The following is a 23,302-nucleotide window of genomic DNA, read 5'->3' as shown; positions in this document are numbered from 1 at the left end:
CTGATCACATAGAGATCAAAACAAGTTCTGTTTTAAACTCCTGGTGTCGCTACATTAGTAGTTAAAATAACAGCGAGATTTAGCACCTTCATAAGGACTGCAGACAAAATGCACGCAGGTCAGTGAGGGGAGGAGAAAGAAACCCACTGATCTCCTTGGCTCTTGTTTTATCAACGCCTGTATCAAAACAAAGCAAAAAAAAAAAAGTAAGGTAAAATTCAATTGTTTTATCCTGAATTTCTTATTTTCTTAGGCCAGAGACACTCTTACTGTGAACCGTCCTGTTGAACAGAAGATCACATTTAAATCAGGTCTGATGTGCAGAGAAGATGTGGCGACTGCTCTCAGTCAAGCCGCTGGGACTCGCAAACACATCAAGTGTGAGGAGCTGCATTTTTTCACAGCAATCCTCTTCAGGACAGAAAGGGGGGGGGGGGGGGGGGGGGACTTCTTTGTAGTTTTAAATGACTCCTAGCCAAAGCTTTGGCTCCAATTATTTTCCAAATGAGCTTGGTTAGTATCAGGAAGCTAGTCTTTTACTCTTAACCCTTTAAAGCCTGATCCAAGAATAAAACAAAACAGAAAATTACTTTTTTTTGGTTTGAATTCCTTATTTGCCCTTTTTAACAAAATATGTAAAAAGAAAAAACAGAAATACATTTTTGATATTAATAATTTAGTACTATGCGATAAGTCAAGATTATTTTTTGTGTAGTCTTCTACTGGCTGTTATCAGGTATATCTGATTGTGTACAATAGGATTTTGAGCAAAGTTTTTACCATTAAATTATGCAAAAGGTGTCAGATGCAAAACATTTCAGAAACCGTATGTATCAAATATCATACATTTGGCATTATAGGGTTAAAGACATTTCATTGCATGTCCTCCCCCAATGCAGCATGTGGATAGCTGTAGACAAGAGAAAAAAATGCTTCTGCACCATAGAGTTTGTAGCTCTGTCACATCACCTGGATTCCAGGTCGGGAACTCCTCCTTCCTGGAAGCTGCCATGGAAATGGGCCCATGCTGTGTATCCTGGGATTAGCTGCTTTTTGAATATTTATCTACCAAATATGATGGTATAGATCACTATATTTAGGTCCCTTGAAACTGATCAGCCTAAACTGTAAGGAATCATAAATGAGTAGCATATCAACTCCAATAAAGGTTTTTATTATTATTATTATGCTGACACAAACAAATGTTTGTTTTTAATCATTTTTGCATATTTTAAAAATGGGTGCCATAAAGATCAAAAGCTGCTTTGTTAGAAAATATGTTAATGTTTTTTTTTTTCCAGGTGGTGGAAAAGCTGATACGAGGCCTGGCTATGGAGGACAGCAGAAACATGTTTGCACTATTTGAGCATAATAGTACTGTTGACAAAGCTGTGGAAAGCAGGGTGCTGGTGGCTGATGTTCTGGCTAAATTTGAAAGGCATGTTTTGATTTCATATTTTCAGATATTGTCTGTTTTTAATCAGACTTAAACAGAAATCTGATTCCTGGGGATGACAATGATATGTTAACAAGGTAATAAATTGTGACAAAACCAGATGAGGAAGTGAAAATGTTGTGGCTTTCTTCCCTCCAGACTTGCTGGCAGTGAGGAAGCTCGGGATGAAGGCCAGTGGAGGCTGTATTTCAAACTTTACTGTTTCCTGGATGTTGAAAGCATGCCAAAGGAAGGAGTAGAGTTTGCTTTTATGTTTGAGCAGGTTTGTTGGATTAATTCTGATAACATTCTAATAAAACTGTTTTAAAAAAAAAAAACAGTTATGACATTCCAAATCTACATTTTGATTTGTCAGGCCCATGAGAGTTTGACCCGTGGCCACTTTCCTGCCCGTGAGGAGACCCTGCAGCATCTCGCCGCTCTGCGCCTGCAGTTCCTGTTCGGAGACAAGGCCCGGATCGCCTGGAGCCTGGAGAACGTCTACCCTGTGGGCCGTCTGCGCCACCGCATCCTGCAGTTCACCAAAGCGGGCGGGGCCTCCGGGTCAGGCCAGACTCTGGAGCGAAGGAGGACCAGCTTCTTGGATGGAACGCTACGCCGCGGGCTGAAGACAGGCTCCATGAAGAAACAACGCATGGAGGAGGAGCAGATGCTGGAGATGTGGATAAAGGAGGAGATGTCCGCCACCAGGGCGAGCATAGTGGAGAAATGGTCCCACCTTAAGGGTCTGGATCAGCACCAAGCTATGCTCAAATACATGAGCATAATAAAGGAATGGCCTGGATACGGATCCACACTGTTTGATGTTGAGGTAGCTGTCATGTTCATGAAAGTACACTCATTTATAAAACTTTGTGTAGGACCCATACTTAAGATCTACATACACCAGCATACTGTAGAAAAGGGCAGTATGCCCTGGTTTATAAAACCATATGCACGCATACACAAAACCAAGCAATTTTCTTTTACAGATCTCAGCTGTGCCTCAAATAGATGTGTTGGGGAGGTAAATAGAGAGTCAGATAAATATGCTGAAAGCAACAGCAAATAAAAGGAAGTGTTATTACTCAGACCTTTATAGTCTGATATATAGACTGATCATATTAGCAAGAACATCCAGGCAGCATTGCACCTATAGCTGGCTTTGATACCTTAGCTTTGTGGATATATTCAAAGAAATATTTAGTCCCTGAAAAACAAAGAAAATAACTAAACAGCTGCCCTATCAATACGATTTAGTATGAGCAAATATGCTTCATATGGAGGCTGACAAGCGCCACAATACAATCAATAAACAACTTACAAAATATTTATATAAATGCGTCACAAATTAATTAAGACCGGGGAAAAATGAATTGATTTAATAAATAAATAAGGAATTATCTGGGTCTCTATTCAATGTATTATTTATTATTAATTATTTTAAGAAGTGAACGTAATAATTTCATGATTTTATACATTTTTAAATGTTCCTGCTCTAAAGCAAACCATTATTATTAAGTTAATTCAAACTGTCACATATTCAAAAAAGTCAAGGAGGCGGGGCTAGAAACCCTGATGTCTGACTGGCTGCTTCTCTCTGAGCCAGATGAGACAACTTCTTTCTGGTTTTCTTTTACTCTGAAGTCAACGTTATCGCTGAAAAAGGTGGAAATAACTTTAAAAATGCGTTTATTTACAGCATGTTGGATGAGCAGCAGAAGCCTCTGTCACTAATTTGGTCTGAAAAAATATATCAAATATATTTATATATATATATATATATATATATATATATATATATATATCTATATACGCAGACCAATCTGCGTATATAGAGACTGGAGTTGCTCACCCAGTCTAATGTATAAATGGGAACAAATTGTAGAAGATTATTTACCTCTGTTCCATTAAAAATGTTGACTTTTAGAGTAAAAGAAAACCAGGAAGAAGTTGTTATATTTTGGTCATCGAGAAGCAGCCAATCAGGTCCCAGGATTTCTATAAAGGCTGCAGCCTGAGTTTAAATTAATGAATGAAGTACATTAGTGTAGGAATATGATGTAATTATGTTTACTTCTTAGAATAAAATTAAAACATTTAATAGAGCCCAATATAATAATAATATATTTATTAAATAAATTATTTCTTAATTTCCAGTTTTAATGAATTAATGACACATTTAAGTAAATATTTCATAGGCTATTTATTTATTGTATTATGGCACTCATCAGCCTCCATAGTGTCGATGTTTCCTAATCTTTTGTGGAATATTTTGGATCTTTTTAAAAATGCAGTATAAAGCCTGGTCCATTTTTGCACATATTAAGCATGTCTATTATTTACATAATCAAAATTGATGAAAAAATTTGTATATATATATATATATATATATATATATATATATATATATATATATATATATATATATATATATATGTAACACAGGTTGTTTATTATTATTTCATCGTGCTACTCCTGTAAAGTTTGAAACTGCCCCAATATGAAGTTCTTGTTTTTTCATGTGAAAAAAATCTCCTGTATGCGTCTTTGCAGTGTAAAGAAGGAGGATTCCCTCATGACCTCTGGTTAAGCGTGAGCGCCGAGAACGTGTCTGTATACAAGAGAGGGGAGCCAAAGCCTCTGGAGACATTCCCGTATGAACACATTGTCTTCTTCGGTGCCCCGCAGTCCTGCACATACAAGATCACTGTGGATGAGAGGGAAATGTTCTTTGAGACACCAGAGGTACACTTTTTATACACTTTTTTAACTTCTCAGTTTTTAACTTCTCAGTTTCTCATCTTTAACTTATTAAAATGTTGTCGCATTGCAACTACAGACTTTTGTGTATTATACATGAATTTTACATAACAGTCCACACAGCAGTGCATGATACTAAAAAAAGCAAGTAAAAGGTGCAGATTATTTTTAGATCAGAATTTTAAATCAGAAATGTGGTGTGTATTTATATTTACCCCCTCTGAGTCAATACTTTGTTCGGATCCCCATCCATGCGTCATGATGGCTTGAAGAATCACTTTAGCTGCTGTTAGCAATATATTTGATGGAGTTTCTCCAGAGATTTCATTTTGTGCAATTTTTCTTAGAAATTAGCTCAAACTTTTAGTCGCTTTTAGTCATTTTTACTTCTTGCTACAGATTCTCAATAAGATTTAGGTCTAAAGCTCCACTGGGTAATCCTAACATGAATATACGTACTTTGCTCTAAACCATTCCCTTGTAAACCTGGCTGCATGTTTAGTGGCATCCTGCCAGAAGGTGAACCCAAAACCCATTTGCAATCACTAATTATTTTTCTTTCCCCTACTCAGCTCAATCCATCTTCATGTTAAATTTGATCCCCTTAGATCTCACCTAAGAGAAAGCATTCCCCCTGTGTAATGTTGACATCCGCCTTTTCCCCCCCTGTTATTTGTTATTTACTCTTAAGTTAAATACTGTGTTTATTTACCTCCAAATACTCCTTTACACCCTGCCTAAAACACTCCTGTTTGTTCTGATGTGATTAAAACACTTGATCCACATGATCGCTTTGTCCTCAAACAAGACTGTCAAACATTTGACAAGAACTTTTATTGTTTTTTAAAACTTTAATGGCCATATTTTAAATGAGCATCTAATGAGCAGTATCTTCTGCCTATTTAATAAAAAAACGTATTCGTTGCACTTGAACTTATACAAATCCACTGGGGCATTAGGATACCTTGAATACAAATGGGCACATATTTTAGTTTTCATTTGTTAAACAAAAAATGAAAGAAAAATACTATATTATACTACTTTGTGTAAGTTTATCAAATAAATTACAGATAAAATGCATAATAATCTGTGTTTTTAGCTATACAAATAAAAAAAACATTAGGGGAGTATAGCTTGTTTAGCAAGCCTCAGTAGATAATGCAGTTTTGGTTTTGCTTCCAAAGCCACAGACTCACCTTTAATTTGCTGCATTTTTTGTCAGGTTGGAGAGATTACAAAGATCATGAAAGCCTACATAAACATGATCGTGAAGAAGCGCTGCAGCGTCAAATCTGTGTCCAGTTACGGAACCAACTGGATCCGGTGATCTGCTGGAGGCCAACGCCATACCTACTCAGCTGCATAACCGAGATGGAGACGATGTGAAGGGACTAAAAGAGGAACAACATGGAGTTTTTTGCCACAAAGTGTTGATATTAACATTCTTCCATTTAGAAATCTCCACAATATTAACCTAATATTTAATTCTCCTACTTTTATGGGCGGAAAATCTGAATGTTTATCCCCTTGGACGTCCACAATGTCACTCTCTGCCATGTACTCTTCCAAAAACCTTTACACTTGTTTAAAAAAAAAAAAAATCTGGTGTGTTCTTTTACTGGATATAATTTAAAGATCTTTCTTTTAGCACAGTTGGAAACACCGAAACATCCAAATGACCAATTTGGAAAATCTCAGACATCATCTGTGAATGTGCTGCAGTAGCATTCACACACTGAAAGTGTTTTTGGCCCCTTTCTAATGAATGTTCTCCTGAATGGAGATCCCCTCAGGGTATTTATGAAGTCCCCCTCCTCTTGCCTTACTAAACAGCATAAATGTGGCCTTGCAGAAGCAGAAGATGAACTGGTTTGTTATTATTCGTGTGTGAGGCAAAAAACACTTCTCTAACAGGTAAAAAAAAGAACCGCAACTAATGAAACTTGATTAACCAGATACATCAATTGAAAATATAACATCTTTGTTAACATGACTGAAAATGACTAATTTTAGAATATTTGAGCTACTCTCCATGAGCAAAAACAAACATGAGCTGAATGTATGTTTAAAAGTAGCCAAATTGTGTGTTTTAGAATAAAAGCATGACAGCATTCATCGCATCTGAGAGCAAAGTTTAATTCTGTGCTTTTTTTCTTTTTTTTTTTTGCTTTTAGAAATGTTAGCAGCCCAATTAGGGGTCTGATATTTATTTATAAAAACGTTTGATTTGAGCGAGAACGAAGCTTGAAATTCATTGTTAGTTTTATTTGTTCTCTTATGGACAAAGCAAATGTTGCTTAGTGTTACAAGATGTATAATCGACATTTTCTGCCATGTTCCTGGGCTTCCCTGACTGTTAGAGACAAACTGAAACTATTTTTTATCATTGCAGAATAGTTTATGGTTAGAGTAATGTCATTTCAACCTAATGAGCTTAGTATTTACCTCACGTTAGATCACTGTTCATACTCTGTTGCGTTCTGACCATTTTCACCCACAGTTGGCGCTCTGGTCAGCTGCCGGCGGCCACACCAGAGAGCGAGCCACGTTGCCGTTGACAATGACTGTTTTTTGTGTTGTTGTTTTTTTTTTCAGACTTCTGATTGTTTGATGAGGCAAAAAAATTGTGGAAAAGAAAAAAAAAGACTGAAAATGTTTTATATCAGAATTTTAAAAATGCTTTAATAAATTATTGTATTTGAAATGTGGTCTGTGTTGTAATTTATACATGAAAATGTCTGAATATTAAGCTGTAAAGGGCTCATATTACAGTGCATTTTTAAAAATGATGCCTTCAGAGCATGGTTTTACAGTTTGAGCAGGAAAATTCCTCTCAAATTAGACGAGCGGCATGTGCCGATAACCTCCCCCTTCACCCCTCTCTGGAACGAGCTGTTTTGGCTTTCTTCGTCCTCCCGAAGGATGTACCCCAACACCCTGCAACAACAACAACCAGTCAGAGCTCATAATGATGGCAGACAGAAGAACAGAATAATAAATAAAAAATGAAAAAAAAACACATAACAGGATCAGCTTGACAATCATAAATTAATGTCTCATTGCCATTAATTTATGATTTTAAAAACAATCATACACATTTTTTATTCCATCAAGATATGGACAAATCTCACTCTAATCATCTCAGTACAGAGCATTCCTTGTACATACGGAACGATACTGTTTTTCATGGGAGCTTGAAAACCTAGATTATAAACAACCTTAAAATAAACAAACATGTGATGCTATAGCCTCTTTTTGCTGTAATGAACTAACCAAGCAGCTACTGAAAAAAAAGTAGACTAGCTGCATATGTCAATGTGAGGGATTTGCACAAACCAGCCAGAAAACCACTGAAATCTTTCAAATAAAGTCTTAATTTATTCCCAAAATGTAAAAAAAAAAAATTATAAACTGGGCCCAAAAACAGAGGTCAAGAAAACAGAATTCAATTCAGGCTTTAAAATAAAGAACTCAAGCACAAACTGACCTAACAAACAGGACATGAGGGAAACTCAAATAGTGGCTGATCAGACCACTGTTGACACACAAACTAATAAACAAATAAACTTAATTAAACAGATAAATACTGGCCAGACACTAAATACTTTTTAAATTTAACTAATTAACAAAATTACCCAAACTAAGAATATTTAAACAAATTTCCCTTCAAATTACAAATGGTTTGACCCACTGATTAGCCAGCAGCAACCATCAATTGAGGAAAGGTGGAGCTCATTGCAGCCCTCCACCAGCAGATCCCAAGGAAACTAGCAACTCAAAGAAAAAAAAAATTAATCAGTTGCAACTTGACAAAAAAAAAAAAACAGCCTGAAAAATAAAGTTTACTAAATGTGTGCACTGCAAAAAGTTAACTTAAAGTCAGGCTAATGAAAATATATGAAATGTGCAACTGATTTTGAAAATGAAAAATGTAAAAGTTACCACACAGCTTCAGAGTGTGACAGCAGGTTGTCACAGTCATGTAAGGAAAAGGCTGTTTGTAAACCACAGAGAAGATTATCCATGTATATAAAAAAATATAAAAAATCAAAACAGCTGAGGACACAAACGTTAGCTGCATTTCTAACATGTTTGCGGGCTAAACATTCCAACACAGTAAAGTTGTTTCCGGCTCTTGCTTTAAAAGCTTTGTTTACACTTCCGGCCTTAATGCTCAGTTCTGATATTTTCCTGTGAAATCCAATTGCTTTGCATGGTTGTTCATGTTTCCAAATATATGCGACTTGTATGTGATCTCCCGTCTGAACTGCATGCATGCATGCGAGTGTGCTCTTTGTTTGTGGAAGTAACCATGAATGGTAGGGCTGAAGCTCATCTTTCATTTCTTAATCAACAGGAGCAAAAAAAATCCGATTTGAGACCCTTCATACGGGAGTGTGAATGGAGCCTCACCATGTCTGGTTGGATGCTGGGTGTTGGTGAGCAGAGAGTGCCTGATGTCCCCACCTGACATGATAAAGGGCTTGAGCATTTTCAGCACACATTAACTATGAGGGGGAAAAAAACAATGAGAAAGGGTAAAGCTTTTATTTTTTTCATTTGTAAACCTCGTACACAGGTTGCAGGACACCTATGACTATTAGAAAATGTTTTTAAAGTGAGTTTTGCAAAATATGGGACCTTTAAACATGAATAAGTTACAAAAGACTGATAAATATTAAACCTTAGTTAACTTCTTATTCTCTGGCGACCTGTCCAGGGTGTACCCCGCCTCTTGCCCGTATACAGCTGGAGATAGGCACCAGCACCCCTCACCACCCCACTTGGGATTAAGCATGTAAGAAGATGGATGGATGAAACTTCTTATTCTCTCATATATTTCATTCTGTTTGTTTTTTACCTGAAAAAATCTATAAAAAATCCCTTTTATCAAAAGTTTATTTATTTTTGTATCTCAGAGCTAAAACATATGGACTGACTAACTGTGGAAAAAGTTATATATTTAATATTTTTATTTCTATTTATTTCGAGGATTATGACTTGCAGCCAATGAAAACTCAGATTTTAATTTCTTGAATAATATGATGACATTAAAGCAAAAAAGGAGAACAAATACATTGCTAAACCAGAAATGTTACTTAATAGCCTAGTCAGTCATGGAGAAGGCTGCTGACCAGACAGTTAACAGAGATTCACTGACACCCTCTATTAGACGCAAAAGCTAAGAGCCAAAGAAACTCGCTGTTACCTGATAGGTTTATCTAAAAATATTGCAAAAATGTTTAATGTAAGGACACCAAAAAGGCAAAAAAAGAAAAAACACAATAGATAAGGATAACTGCAGTCTTGAGAGTTTTGTGAAGGAGTGGTGTCCTAGTGGTTAGGGCATTGCGCTTGGTATCCCGGGGTTTTGAGTTCCAGCTCCTTTCCCTTAGACTCCCACTCTCGGACCCTGAGCAAGACCCTTAACCTCCGATTGCTCCCAGGAGCCCCATGATGGCAGCCCACTGCTCCCCAAGGGGATCGTTTAAAAGCAGAGAGTAACTTTTATTGCTTTGTACTTGTGACTGTAATGACAATAAAAAAAGCAGGAAAAAATTAAACATAATCAATATGTTTCATTGTTTGAACTGAAAAACAACAGCAGTTTAACTTTATTTAGACACACACTGGGTTATTGAGACGTCCTTTATAATAATAAAGAATACTACACTCCTTATATAGGATTCTTCACATCCGCCAAAGGAAACACCTTTCCAGACTTCACTATTTTTTTCAATAGCTTTGAAAATCAAAATGAAAAAGATTAACATGGAGGAAAATTTTATATTTGGCATGTTTTACACATCACTGTTGAAAAACCCAAAACTGACAGAAAAGATTAGAAAAAAGGGAGCAAGAATATTTTTCTATAGTGGTGCGACCATGGCTCAGGATATAGTGGTTCATCTTGTTACTGCTGTCAGTCTGCTCCAGTGCAGCTGTGGCTAAACTGTAGCTCACCACCAACAGCTTGTGAATAGATGAATGACTGAATGTAATATGAAGTGCTTTGGAGTCCATGCACTTGCTAAAGAGCTATACAAGTACAGCCCATATACCTCCAGTAATGAAATCCTGCTTTTAAAAATGTTGTTTGTTTTACTTGAGGTTGTTTAAAAAATGTTTAATGGTTTACCAAGTACAGGCCATTATTTATTGATGAGCATGCACACAAAACTCAAAGAACAGAAACAGGATTATTCACTTTGATCTTTTAGTGGTTTTATTTAGGAGAGTAGACACAGTAGATCACCGATTTTGGCAGAGAGGGACTCTTAACCCATGTTATTGCAAAGTATCCATTGTTTAAAGTTACAGTCAGACATACCTCAGTCAGCCAATCATCTTTAGGAAAATGCCATTTCAGCCTAAAACGTGTGGGTTATATGACTCTATGGTTTGCCCTAAATTGGTTCATCATGGGCCCTGTAATTTAAAATGAGTAAAGTTCTCATTTTGTACAATTAGGTTTTTATTAGTTTGCAATCCCTTGCAGAAAATAAGCATATTGCTGGTTTTAAACTGAGCGTTTATTTCACCCTATAAAGTATCATTATGTTTGCAGCTGTTTAATGACAGAAGAGTCAGCTGCTCATGACGTCATAAAGCAGACGTCCAGCCTTCACTTTGCCTCCTCACAAAAGCATTTTTTCCTCTCTACTGATCGCTAGTGGCACCATGTTCGGCTTTTTTAGCTCAGCTTCGTCTTTCTTTTATTTCTTTTCTAACATCTGTTTCGTTGTGTTCATTATTGCTGCAGCAGATGCGGAGACTACAACGCCTTCCCCTGCTCCGGGTAAGCTTTCTTCACTTTTCTGAGTTTTTTTTTTTTTTTTTTTCCTGCGCGGTCTTTGTGGTCAGGAGGTTGTCACATGACATCAGCAAATTGGTTTTATAGTAAGGAAATGCAAAGATAAGCGATTTAGGTAATGATTTTTTCTCATTAGCTTTTTGTAAAAACTGGGTTCTTGTTGCTTTTGGCAGTTAAAGTTGTTGGTCAGTCTGGGTCAGCATCAACCCAAACTGGCTACAAAACACTCCAACTTTTACAAGCTTCTTTATAGGGAAGAGGATTAGGGCCACTGAAAAAATAAAAAGGTAACTGTTTTTTGTGTGTGTGTGTGTGTGTGTGTGTGTGTGTGTGTGTGTGTGTGTGTGTGTGTGTGTGTGTGTGTGTGTGTGTGTGTTTTCTTTTTCAGTTTAATATGAGAAAAAAGTCAGAATTCTGACTTTAATCTCAGGATTGTGACTTTTTTCTTAGACTTCTGACTTTTTTTTCTCAGAATTCTGATTATAATCTCAGAATTTTGGATCTTAATGTAGGTGGGCACCATAAAGAAAGAGATTTGGGAGCACTCCTCTTCTTTGTATGGAAGAGGATTAGGGCCACTAAAAAACAAACAAAAAAAACAACAACCGATTTTTACATTTTATTTCAGTTTAATATGAGGAAAAAAATCAGAATTCTGATTTTAATCTCAGAATTCTGTCTTTAATCTCAGATGGACACCATGAAGGAAGAGATGTGGGAGCAAGCAGCTTCAATGACAAAGATGTGAGTGGTTTGGGAGGGCTGATAACACATTGGTGGAAAATAATGCAATTAGGCAACTTTTTATGTGCCCAAGTGGTCCCTGGTGATGCTATTTCATTAATGCAGGAGCAGAAGGTCATTAAAACAAGAGAGCTAGTCTCTAAAACAGACATGGCTACAGCTTGATGCTAACATGTTTGTTAGCTGTCAGAATTAAGTCAGAATTTAGAGATTAGAATTCTGAGAAAAAAGTCAGAATTTTGAGATTAGGGTCAGAATTCTGACTTTTTTCTCATATTAAACTGAAACAAAATGTAAAAATCTGTTGTTTTTTTGTTTGTTTTGTTTTTTTTGTTTGTTTGTTTTTTAGATTAAAGTCAGAATTCAGAGATAAGAGGCAGAAATCTTCACTGTTTTTTTTCCCTTTGTTTCAGCTCCTTGTAGCCTGGCATCAAACACAAGCTGTGATGAATGTCTGCAGAATGTGGCTGTAAGATTCCCACCCCTCTGTTGTTTCCTATATCCTGATGTGTTGTCATGGTCAGCAAATGGAAAAAAAAATGAATTCTGATCAGCAGAAATATGCTGGCTGGGGTTTAATGTCTTTTGTACTATTTAGGCCTACTTATTGACCCTTTAATTTTGTATTGTTTTTAAAGTTAAATTTTAGATTTTTAGCCTTGCATCAAATTCTGCAAATATAGTAGAGTATGACTCTAGGTGGCGCTGTTTCCTCTTTACATCCTACCTGTCCTGTTCCACGTCTTCCCCGATAAAAACATATAGATTTACTTAAAATACAAAGTTAAAAGAATATCTTCAATTTTTATCTGTTTTTATAATGCCAACAAATTTTGTTTGATTTTGCATTGTGACCCGTTTTATTTAAACCCTATCATATTTGGTCAATAATCATGTGATTGTTAGTTTTTTGCTCCTCCCCGAAATGAAATCAACTTTTTATTTAATTTTCTGTTTGATATTGAAATTATTCGATCGAAACAAAAAAGATATATAATAAAACTGAAACTTTATCTTTTGCCAACTCCCCTCATGATGTCACTGCCAAATTGGTTGAAGAGTGTTTTAACATGCATCTTGCACTGCCATACAAAATGTGGTAACTGCTATGAGAAATGATACTTGTCTTCATCCAAATGGATCATATTTTATCTTTGTTTAGTTCAGTTTTCTTGTTAAACTGTATTAATTTTGGAAAAGCGACCACCCCCTCAAGGTATACAGAGGAAACAGCTCCAGATAGATTGATAGATATGGGTCAGATTTTCATTTCTCCTTTGCAAGTGAACATGGACATATCTAGCTTACCCTGCATACCAATAAAAGTGTTGTGTCTCCCTTCCTGTTGCAGTGCTTGTGGTGCTCTTTGAACAAACAGTGCATTGACTACCCAGTGAAGAACATCCTGCCCCCCAGCAGTGTTTGCCCTCTGAATGATGCACGTTGGGGGGTTTGTTGGGGTAAGACTAAAAAAATTGTCCCAAACTCGTCAGCTTTTCACGTACCAAAGATATTATTAGTGCACTTTACATGTTGATCTCCACTTATTATTATTTTTCTTACTATAGTTTCTCACAATATCATTTCTTTTTTTAATTATGATCTTTTTTTACTAAATGTTAATATTCTGTTAGTTATTCGGCTGCAGTTTACACTAAAAACAATAATGCAACTGCTTATAGCATTTACTTAATCATATTTAGTTTACACAATTGTTTATGTCCTACCCTGCTAATATGAAACAATTGTGTTAAAGTAACTAAATATGATTAAGTAAAGGCTAATAAGGGTTGCATTATTTTTTTCACTGTATTTTTAGTTTTGTGCATAACTTTTAATATTTTTAGATGGAATCTTTAGCTTCTAACACTTGGTTTACGCACAGAATGTACCTGTGTAATGTAAAACTGGTATTCTTTGTAAACAAAAAATATTTTATACATTAAATTAGACATGAAAGGATATACAAGTATATAGTGTTAATAAATTAAAAACATTACAATACTAATGATTAATTATATAAAATTAGATTTCCAAGGTGACTAATAGCCTTTCTAATGAAATCTATCACTATTGTAATCACATTTTCAGTTTATCAGATGTCTAAAATTCAAAACTGCAAAGTAAAAAATGATATAACATTTAAAAACCTTTTGAGTACAACCCAGTCACAAAACACATTTTCTATAAAAGCTTAAAACGTGTCCTGCATCAAACCTATTTTGGCAACAGGATCCTTCTTGTTAGGCATCAGCGATTCCCAATATAGCCGTTTTTGGCATCTACATATTGACAATTGGTTACTTTAACACATTTTTTATGTCCTCCTTCTAAGAGGAAAAAATATGTTAAACTAAATATGATTAAGTAAAAGCCAAAAACTGTTGCACTTTTTTTTTTTTTTTTCAGTACAGGAATTAGCCTATTTTCTAGCTGGCATGTCAGTCAGTGAACTATTGCCAACATTGGTTGTTATTCTTGTAATTCTGAGCCTCTTTGACCATCTCAGCAGTTACAGGAAAATGTTATTAAAATGTGGGAACTCTTGCTGTGATTTTTAAAAACACTTTAAAATCAGATTCTATCTTGGAAACTTTTAACTCCAAATTAAATAATAGTCTTAAACCCTCGCAGGTCAGATTGTTGCATAGCTGGCTCTTCTGTTTATTGATGGAGGATTACACCTTTCTTCTTTTAAAATTTACAGTCAACTTCCAAATATTGATTATCACAATGTCGGTGCTGGCTGGAGTCATCATCATCGCCATTCTCGTTTGCTGCTTCTGCTGCTGCAAGTGTGAGCGAATTGGGTAAGCAATGAGTCTAAGGAAACACACTGGTAGTGCAATCTGAAGGAGGTAGAGTGGTGGTGAGCGTGAGACAAAGGCCTATTATTGTGAACAGCTGGGCTGACACCGCTATCTCCAAACAACTTTCTCTCACTGATGAATAAAGGCTGGGTTGGAAGAGAAGAAATACACTTTATTTTTTTAATGCTCAGTATTTTTTTAAACTTTTTTTTTTTTTATTTCATAAAATTTGGAAACACAATTTTGAAGACATTGTACCTCCTGTTATTTGCAAAGTTTAAAAAGTAGATTGTCTTGAAAAGTATTTAAAGCTTTTAAACTTTTTCCATTAAAAGCTGCAAACTTTAATGTATTTTATTTCAAGGTGACACGATGGAGCAAAGCAAAGAAAATAATTATAAGCTGAATGAAAATATGTGGTTTTATTTTTTCCAAGTAAAAAAAAAAAGAAAAGTCTGGTGTACATTTTGTATTCTGCAGAACCACCTTTTGCTGCAGTTACAGCTGCAAGACCTTTAGGATAAATGTGTCTGCCTGCTTTCAGTGTCTAGAGACTAAAGTGTTTACCAATTCTTCTCTGGGTAACAAGAACTGGAATGTGTTAAGAACAGAAGTGTTCAGGTTTTGCCTGCTGGTGTTCTAGAACAGTCTGCACCTTCCTTGGACAATTCTAGTATTTATATAGACCTATAATTTAATCTATAAACCATTGTATTGTGGCTCTGGCATTATGCTTAGGTTAGTTATCCCAATAAAAGAAGTTCTGCCAACAATTTAGAAATGTTTTGCCTTCTCCAATTGGTTTTCTTCCAGAACCGCCCTGTATTTCATTCCATGCTTCTACCAATCAACTCTTCCCTTTCCCTTTCAAAGCAAAGCTTTCCCACAGCATCACACTACCACCACCTTTTTTTTTTTTTTCGGGGCTGCTTTATATTTCGGTTAAAGTACTGTTAGCTTTACACAAATTGAATAATTCATTTCTGATAACAAACATTTTAACTTTTACTTCATCTAAGTAGAACAAACACTGTCTTTTGGCTTTCCTTCAGCAATGTATTTATTCTTGTCTCTCCTCCATGCTGATCAGAATTAAATTCAGCTCAATTCAACGTGCAAGGGCATTCACAAGCCCATTTCTCCTTGTGCACGCTCTGTTTAAAAGTTGCTGTTTGCACCTTCTAAAAGAAAATTAGCAATTTTTCCACTATGTTAGCATCGCCCCAGTAAGTGAAAACCGCCCTGTATTTCATTCCATGCTTCTACCAATCAACTCTTCCCTTTCCCTTTCAAAGCAAAGCTTTCCCACAGCATCACACTACCACCACCTTTTTTTTTTTTTTCGGGGCTGCTTTATATTTCGGTTAAAGTACTGTTAGCTTTACACAAATTGAATAATTCATTTCTGATAACAAACATTTTAACTTTTACTTCATCTAAGTAGAACAAACACTGTCTTTTGGCTTTCCTTCAGCAATGTATTTATTCTTGTCTCTCCTCCATGCTGATCAGAATTAAATTCAGCTCAATTCAACGTGCAAGGGCATTCACAAGCCCATTTCTCCTTGTGCACGCTCTGTTTAAAAGTTGCTGTTTGCACCTTCTAAAAGAAAATTAGCAATTTTTCCACTATGTTAGCATCGCCCCCAGTAAGTGAAAACCGCCCTGTATTTCATTCCATGCTTCTACCAATCAACTCTTCCCTTTCCCTTTCAAAGCAAAGCTTTCCCACAGCATCACACTACCACCACCTTTTTTTTTTTTTTTCGGGGCTGCTTTATATTTCGGTTAAAGTACTGTTAGCTTTACACAAATTGAATAATTCATTTCTGATAACAAACATTTTAACTTTTACTTCATCTAAGTAGAACAAACACTGTCTTTTGGCTTTCCTTCAGCAATGTATTTATTCTTGTCTCTCCTCCATGCTGATCAGAATTAAATTCAGCTCAATTCAACGTGCAAGGGCATTCACAAGCCCATTTCTCCTTGTGCACGCTCTGTTTAAAAGTTGCTGTTTGCACCTTCTAAAAGAAAATTAGCAATTTTTCCACTATGTTAGCATCGCCCCAGTAAGTGAAAACCGCCCTGTATTTCATTCCATGCTTCTACCAATCAACTCTTCCCTTTCCCTTTCAAAGCAAAGCTTTCCCACAGCATCACACTACCACCACCTTTTTTTTTTTTTTCGGGGCTGCTTTATATTTCGGTTAAAGTACTGTTAGCTTTACACAAATTGAATAATTCATTTCTGATAACAAACATTTTAACTTTTACTTCATCTAAGTAGAACAAACACTGTCTTTTGGCTTTCCTTCAGCAATGTATTTATTCTTGTCTCTCCTCCATGCTGATCAGAATTAAATTCAGCTCAATTCAACGTGCAAGGGCATTCACAAGCCCATTTCTCCTTGTGCACGCTCTGTTTAAAAGTTGCTGTTTGCACCTTCTAAAAGAAAATTAGCAATTTTTCCACTATGTTAGCATCGCCCCCAGTAAGTGAAGTTGGGGACAAGCATGTAGGACGGCGTTACGTAAACATATCACCAGAATGATTGACAGTTGGGAGGACCACTTATTTTGATGATCCACCCAGAAAAAGAACATCCTTCAATATATCTTTAAACCATTTCATACTTGAACCTGTAAAATAAAACCGTGATGATTATAAAAATACGTAATCTTCTTTTTCAGAAGCAGCAGAGAAGATGCGCAGGTGGAGAGACAGACCCGAGCGAGGAAAGCCCGTCAGAAAGCCAGGTGAATGGCTGTTCAGTATGTGTTTGCTAAGTACCGAATCAAACCCTCCCTCTTCCTCTTTCTTCTGCGAACATCTAATTTGACCTATATTCCATTAATGCCACTTAAAAAAAAAAAACAATTTCTAACATACTCTGCACATAAATCTTGTGAATTACACATAACATTAAAATCTAGCGTACAAATAAACACTCTGTCCATGTTTTCTTCCTCTTTAGGAAAACCGAGATCCAGATGAGGCATGATGAAATCAGGCACAAATATGGTGAGACCTGTTCCTTCAATGTTTCTCATCATGACGGCTAATTAAAGTGGAGAATATCAGTGAGAGGTTTTAGGATCATTAATATGCAATTTAAACAAAAGTACAATAAAGATTTATTGGATAAGGTAGGTTGAGAAACATGTTTAAATTGTCAACATTGCCATCTAGTGGATAAAGGCAAAACTGTAAAGCACACATTTAATCCACTTTTAATAATAAAAATAAATAATAAATGAAACAATAAAGCTATTATGTTTTCCTTAACTTTGGTCTTTGATCACATGTTTTATAGGTATAACAAAGGAGAATCCATATGCCCGCATGAATGATCATTAGGAGGAATGTCAGTGAAGAGGATCTTAATGGTGGCAGTAACAATGAGACTTGCCTGTACAGAGTGTCTGTTGTTAAACTATGATCTTCTGAATTAATTTCACTTTGACGGAGTTAAGAATGAAAACTTTCTCTTTGCTTATCGTTTGTTTATGGGAAAATGCTTTCTAATGTCTGGGCTTGATTAAAAGGACTTAAAGGAATAGTACACCCAAAACATGATTAGCCTTCATTTTCTACTCACCCCCATGCTGAACAACACTCTGGAGTACTTTTTTGATATCTCAAATGCATCTGGAGATCTGGGAGGCTTCTTGCTGTCTGCTGACATTCAAATAATGGAGGTCCATGGCGCCCGAGACAGAAAGGTCCATAAAAGTCCACAAAAACGTGTCAATATTCCTCCATACTGCTCGTCCAATGTAATCCAAGTGTCCTGAGTGGGTAGCATCCAGAATTTACTCGAAACGAAGTCATTTAGAATGTTTTTAGAGCATAAACAGTAGTGTATAGGATTTCCTAATAGCGCCCCCATGCGCGCTCGCGATTCTACGGAAGCCGGCAGACCAAACCAGCGCATTCAGCTCGGCAAAGAACTCATGCTCTTCCTCAACACTGAAGTCCTCAGACATTTTTCTTTCGTTGTTTCTTTCTTTGCACAGGTAAACAGCACATTTCTTCTTCTACGCTTGCATTATCGGCAGACCAGACGCTGAATGCGCACTTTCTTCCGGTTTGGTCTGCCGGCTTCCGTAGCGTCGTGAGCGCGCATGGGGGCGCTATTAGGAAATCCTATACACTACTGTTTATGCTCTAAAAACATTCTAAATGACTTCGTTTCGAGTAAATTCTGGATGCTACCCACTCAGGACACTTGGATTACATTGGACGAGCAGTATGGAGGAATATTGACACGTTTTTGTGGACTTTTATGGACCTTTCTGTCTCGGGCGCCATGGACCTCCATTATTTGAATGTCAGCAGACAGCAAGAAGCCTCCCAGATCTCCAGATGCATTTGAGATATCAAAAAAGTACTCCAGAGTGTTGTTCAGCATGGGGGTGAGTAGAAAATGAAGGCTAATCATGTTTTGGGTGTACTATTCCTTTAATATGGTTCTGGACACATGTAAAACAAGCTGTTCAAGAACAAAATGTGTTAAGAGAGTATTTTATCAAACAAGACAAGCTAAAACATCTGTGTTTTAGCTGGTCTGCTTCGACCCAACAGTATTTACAGGATTCACAAGCCTCACTTTCATACTCTACTACTGCGGTCTGCTTTAAAGGCCCATTAACAGGTTTATGTTTCATCTGATTTTAACCTTTTATTAGATTTGTTTTAAAGTCGGTGTCCTTTAATCACATGTAAATCAGATCTTTGTACAGAGAATCATAAAGTTGAAAATAAAAAGAATAAACAATAGTTTGCTTTGTTATCTTTGATTGATAAAGTCATTTCATTTCGATAGATTGATTAAAAAATGGGATTTCTAACAGAAATGTTGAACCACTGCTGAGTATTTATATGCACTCAGCACTTTGTCAGCTATTATATGACTGGATCAATGCTTTGTGGCCTGGAGGCCATCAGCCCGTGGCACTGCTGAGGTAAACAGTTCTGTTTGCAATACTGACGGCAACATGGCAGAGAGAATCTTAAAGGGCTTTAATTTTAAAATACATCAAATGTTGATTTTTGCTGAGTAACATTTTGCTGAGTAACATCTTTGTCCCAACATTACAAAAAGTGACTATAACCTCTCTAAGGGGTTCAGTTCCTGTGTGTTTGCTGCCAAGTAGAACCCGTGTTTGTTCCATGTAGAAGTTTGTGCTGGTACCAAGTCCTGTTTGAAAATGAAGACAGCATCTCCTTAACGGTTGTCAGCATAAGGAAGTATTTAGACTTTCCACTCTTCCTCCAGACTCTGGGACCTTGATTCCATAATGAAATGTAAACTTTCATCTAGGAATTGGGAAAATTGGGCAAAATCATATCCATTTCTATTTCCCTAAAGTAGTTATAAAAAGACACATTTAAAGGAGGCTTTGTCCCTAATGTAAAATTTCACATTTTCTAACAGCTTTAGAGAAACCTGATATCAAAAAAACGTTCAGTGTTTATAAGAGTATAACTAAATTGAAATGGAGACCATTTCTATGTTAACAGTATAGACTGATCGCCTTTCTCTTTTTTTTTTTTTAAACTCAATATTTTTAAAATCTCAACATATTGCCCAGCCTTACTTTCATTTAAGGACTCTGGATTACTGAGCAGCAGTTTGATCACTTTCTCCTTATCTCAGGTAAAAGATTTGCACAGAATCCCATGTCTTATTTAATCATTGCTTACATGCTAACATCATACCTTTATCATGACCCAGTTGTCCAGTTTTGTAATGCTCAAATTGTATGTATTGTTGACAAAAAACAACTGTTCCAGTTGTAAGATGTTGCTCTGAACTATGGTATAAATAGTATAGAACAGATCAAGGCTGTATCCTTTTTATTACTGCTTACAGTTTTAGTTTATTTTGACATTTCTGTTTCAGTTTCCTTCCATTATTAACATAGGCAGGTATTATTTGCAGATGAAAAAATCCTTCCTTTGGATTTGCAAACTTTTTGATGTTTTTTTCCTCTCATTAGAAACAGTGTCTCTTGAGGATAACCTTGTTTTCTCTCTTGACCTCAATGCAGAAAAGAGAGAAGTAATATAAAGTGTTGAAGATCTGCACTCTTCTTGACAGAATGAAGCTAGAAACCTGCTGAGTATGCCAGGAACCAGGGCGTGGTTTTGGACTTGGACCCAAATTGAGAAATCCCTTACAGTGGTTTGGTACACTCTGTAAATTAATCACCTTCTAACCTTAATCTTAGATTAAATCTGAAGCATGAAGATAGTCTGTTCTTTTGGTAAAACATCTCTACCAAATTAAAAACACCATGGAAACTCGCAGCTGTCATAATGCTCATGAAATGTATTGGTTCTGTGTCACAGAGACAGAAAGGCTAAATGTTTAGACACGTGGAAAAAAACAGACATCAGTTAAGTTTTGGTCCAAACGGTTCTGCTAACTGATCAATAACCCTAAACCATTATTTAAGTTACAAAACAAAAAAAAACAAGGACAAAAAAGTTAGTGTGTTGGAGCAGTCGTCAAAATACCCTGATGTTCTATGCAAATATGGCAGCCTGACATATTTAGAACAGTTCTCTTTAGGAATAATGGGCAAAAACAAGCTTAAAACACAAGTGTACATTTACATAGTAAATGTATGTTTATTACATTTTTTTAACTCTCAAAAAATTTGAAAATTAGCATTATTCTGTCATTATGTAAATAGGTGGGAGATTGCACGACTAACAGATTGCTGACCTCCTTTGTTCCCCAAACCATCAAGCTGTACAACTCCTCTCTTGGGGGAAGGAGGACGGGGGACCCCCTCCTTAGACATCTTATGAAAAACATTACCTATTGTCACTCCTGTGCAATATTCCTCTCTCTCACTGTGCCAACTATTACACATGCCAACTACTGTGTAGCCTGTATAATTGTCACTTATTTATATGGTCAGTACAGGTCCGCAATGCACGTGCAATAACCCAAGTCAACTATATAGTCTTACCATAGCTCTCTACTGTGCAGATAATTTTATATTTAAGGGAAACATATTCCAGGATATTACAACTTTTTTTCTTTTTTTATGCTTTTTTTGTACTAAATACACTCTTTTTATATTGTCTGTCATATTATTATTTTTAATGGCACCTTGCTTTAACTACTTGTACTCTACACTCACCGGCCATTTTATTAGGTACCCCATGCTAGTAATGGGTTGGACCCCCTTTTGCCTTCAGAACTGCCACAATTCTTCGTGGCATAGATTCAACAAGGTGCTGGAAGCATTCCTCAGGGAGTTTGGTCCATATTGACATGATGGCATCACGCAGTTGCCGCAGATTTTTCGGCTGCACATCCATGATGCGAATCTCCCGTTCCACCACATCCCAAAGATGCTCTATTGGATTGAGATCTGGTGACTGTGGAGGCCATTTGAGTACAGTGAACTCATTGTCATGTTCAAGAAACCAGTCTGAGATGATTCCAGCTTTATGACATGGCGCATTATCCTGCTGAAAGTAGCCATCAGAAGTTGGGTACATTGTGGTCATAAAGGGATGGACATGGTCAGCAACAATACTCAGGTAGGCTGTGGCGTTGCAACGATGCTCAATTGGTACCAAGGGGCCCAAAGAGTGCCAAGAAAATATTCCCCACACCATGACACCACCACCACTAGCCTGAACCGTTGATACAAGGCAGGATGGATCCATGCTTTCATGTTGTAGATGCCAAATTCTGACCCTGCCATCCGAATGTCGCAGCAGAAATCGAGACTCATCAGACCAGGCAACGTTTTTCCAATCTTCTATTGTCCAATTTCGATGAGCTTGTGCAAATTGTAGCCTCAGTTTCCTGTTCTTAGCTGAAAGGAGTGGCACCCGGTGTGGTCTTCTGCTGCTGTAGCTCATCTGCCTCAGAGTTCGACGTACTGTGCGTTCAGAGATGCTCTTCTGCCCACCTTGGTTGTAACGGGTGGTTATTTGAGTCACTGTTGCCCTTCTATCAGCTCGAACCAGTCTGGCCATTCTCCTCTGACCTCTGGCATCAACAAGGCATTTCCGCCCACAGAACTGCCGCTCACTGGATGTTTTTTTTTTTTCGGACCATTCTCTGTAAACCCTAGAGATGGTTGTGCGTGAAAATCTCAGTAGATCAGCAGTTTCTGAAATACTCAGACCAGCCCTTCTGGCACCAACAATCATGCCACGTTCAAAGTCACTCAAATCACCTTTCTTCCCCATACTGATGCTCGGTTTGAACTGCAGGAGATTGTCTTGACCATGTCTACATGCCTAAATACACTGAGTTGCCGCCATGAGATTGGCTGCTTAGAAATTAAGTGTTAACAAGCAGTTGGACAGGCGTACCTAATAAAGTGGCCGGTGAGTGTATTACTGGAACCAGAATTTCCCTGAAGGAGTTCCCCAAATGATCAATAAAGCTGAGTCTAAGTCTTGAGTCTAATATAAATATTAATTATAATTGGTAAGCTAAGGTATAAGTGGTATTATTTAATCTGACATGTATACTGTGGTAGCTGAAGATAAGAATATGGCTTTGTGTATGGAAGTGAATCTCTAAGTACCTGTAGATAATACCTACAGGAATAAGAAATAATTAGAAATAAGAAATATTTTCATGTTAGAAGTTTAGGGGAAGAAAACAACAGTTATTTCATTATGTCTGAGTGAACATCTGGTCTCAGCTGCTTTTTCCCCTATAATGAAACAAATGTGAAATTATATTAGGA

At 36.7% G+C, this 23,302-nt stretch overlaps 2 protein-coding genes across 2 annotated transcripts in view; both read left to right on the top strand.

Annotated features, from left to right (window-relative positions):
- Window positions 1-6,330, top strand: part of myo10l3 (myosin X, like 3) — an 80,794-nt gene extending 74,464 nt beyond the window's left edge. Inside the window, exons 37-41 of the mRNA XM_038285600.1 lie at window positions 1,302-1,438; window positions 1,595-1,718; window positions 1,812-2,267; window positions 3,992-4,183; window positions 5,421-6,330. Coding sequence (XP_038141528.1) covers window positions 1,302-1,438; window positions 1,595-1,718; window positions 1,812-2,267; window positions 3,992-4,183; window positions 5,421-5,525 — 1,014 coding nt within the window. The 3' untranslated portion in view covers window positions 5,526-6,330. The remainder of the gene's footprint in view (window positions 1-1,301; window positions 1,439-1,594; window positions 1,719-1,811; window positions 2,268-3,991; window positions 4,184-5,420) is intronic.
- A 4,481-nt stretch (window positions 6,331-10,811) lies between these two features.
- On the top strand, window positions 10,812-18,116 carry pttg1ipb (PTTG1 interacting protein b). Its single transcript, XM_038285580.1, has 7 exons — window positions 10,812-10,997; window positions 12,170-12,225; window positions 13,108-13,216; window positions 14,464-14,566; window positions 17,261-17,326; window positions 17,545-17,591; window positions 17,884-18,116. Exons 1-7 carry the CDS (start codon window positions 10,880-10,882, stop codon window positions 17,925-17,927), a joined length of 543 nt encoding a protein of 180 aa, XP_038141508.1. The 5' UTR covers window positions 10,812-10,879; the 3' UTR covers window positions 17,928-18,116.
- Window positions 18,117-23,302: the final 5,186 nt, after the last annotated feature.

This window comes from Cyprinodon tularosa, unplaced genomic scaffold (assembly GCF_016077235.1).
Source record: "Cyprinodon tularosa strain WSP-4 unplaced genomic scaffold, ASM1607723v1 ctg212, whole genome shotgun sequence".
Lineage (NCBI taxonomy): Eukaryota > Metazoa > Chordata > Actinopteri > Cyprinodontiformes > Cyprinodontidae > Cyprinodon > Cyprinodon tularosa.
Note: the sequence above shows the minus strand (reverse complement) of the source record. Positions and strands in the feature narration are given on the sequence as shown.

What these genes read in the sequence shown, in the direction of transcription:
- pttg1ipb (XM_038285580.1), top strand. Translation starts at nt 10,880, where the DNA reads ATGTTCGGCTTTTTTAGCTCAGCTTCGTCTTTCTTTTATTTCTTTTCT. An exon ending in AAAGCCCGTCAGAAAGCCAG is followed by an intron (nt 17,327 to 17,544) that starts GTGAATGGCTGT and finishes CTTCCTCTTTAG; the next exon opens with GAAAACCGAGATCCAGATGA. An exon ending in TGAAATCAGGCACAAATATG is followed by an intron (nt 17,592 to 17,883) that starts GTGAGACCTGTT and finishes CATGTTTTATAG; the next exon opens with GTATAACAAAGGAGAATCCA.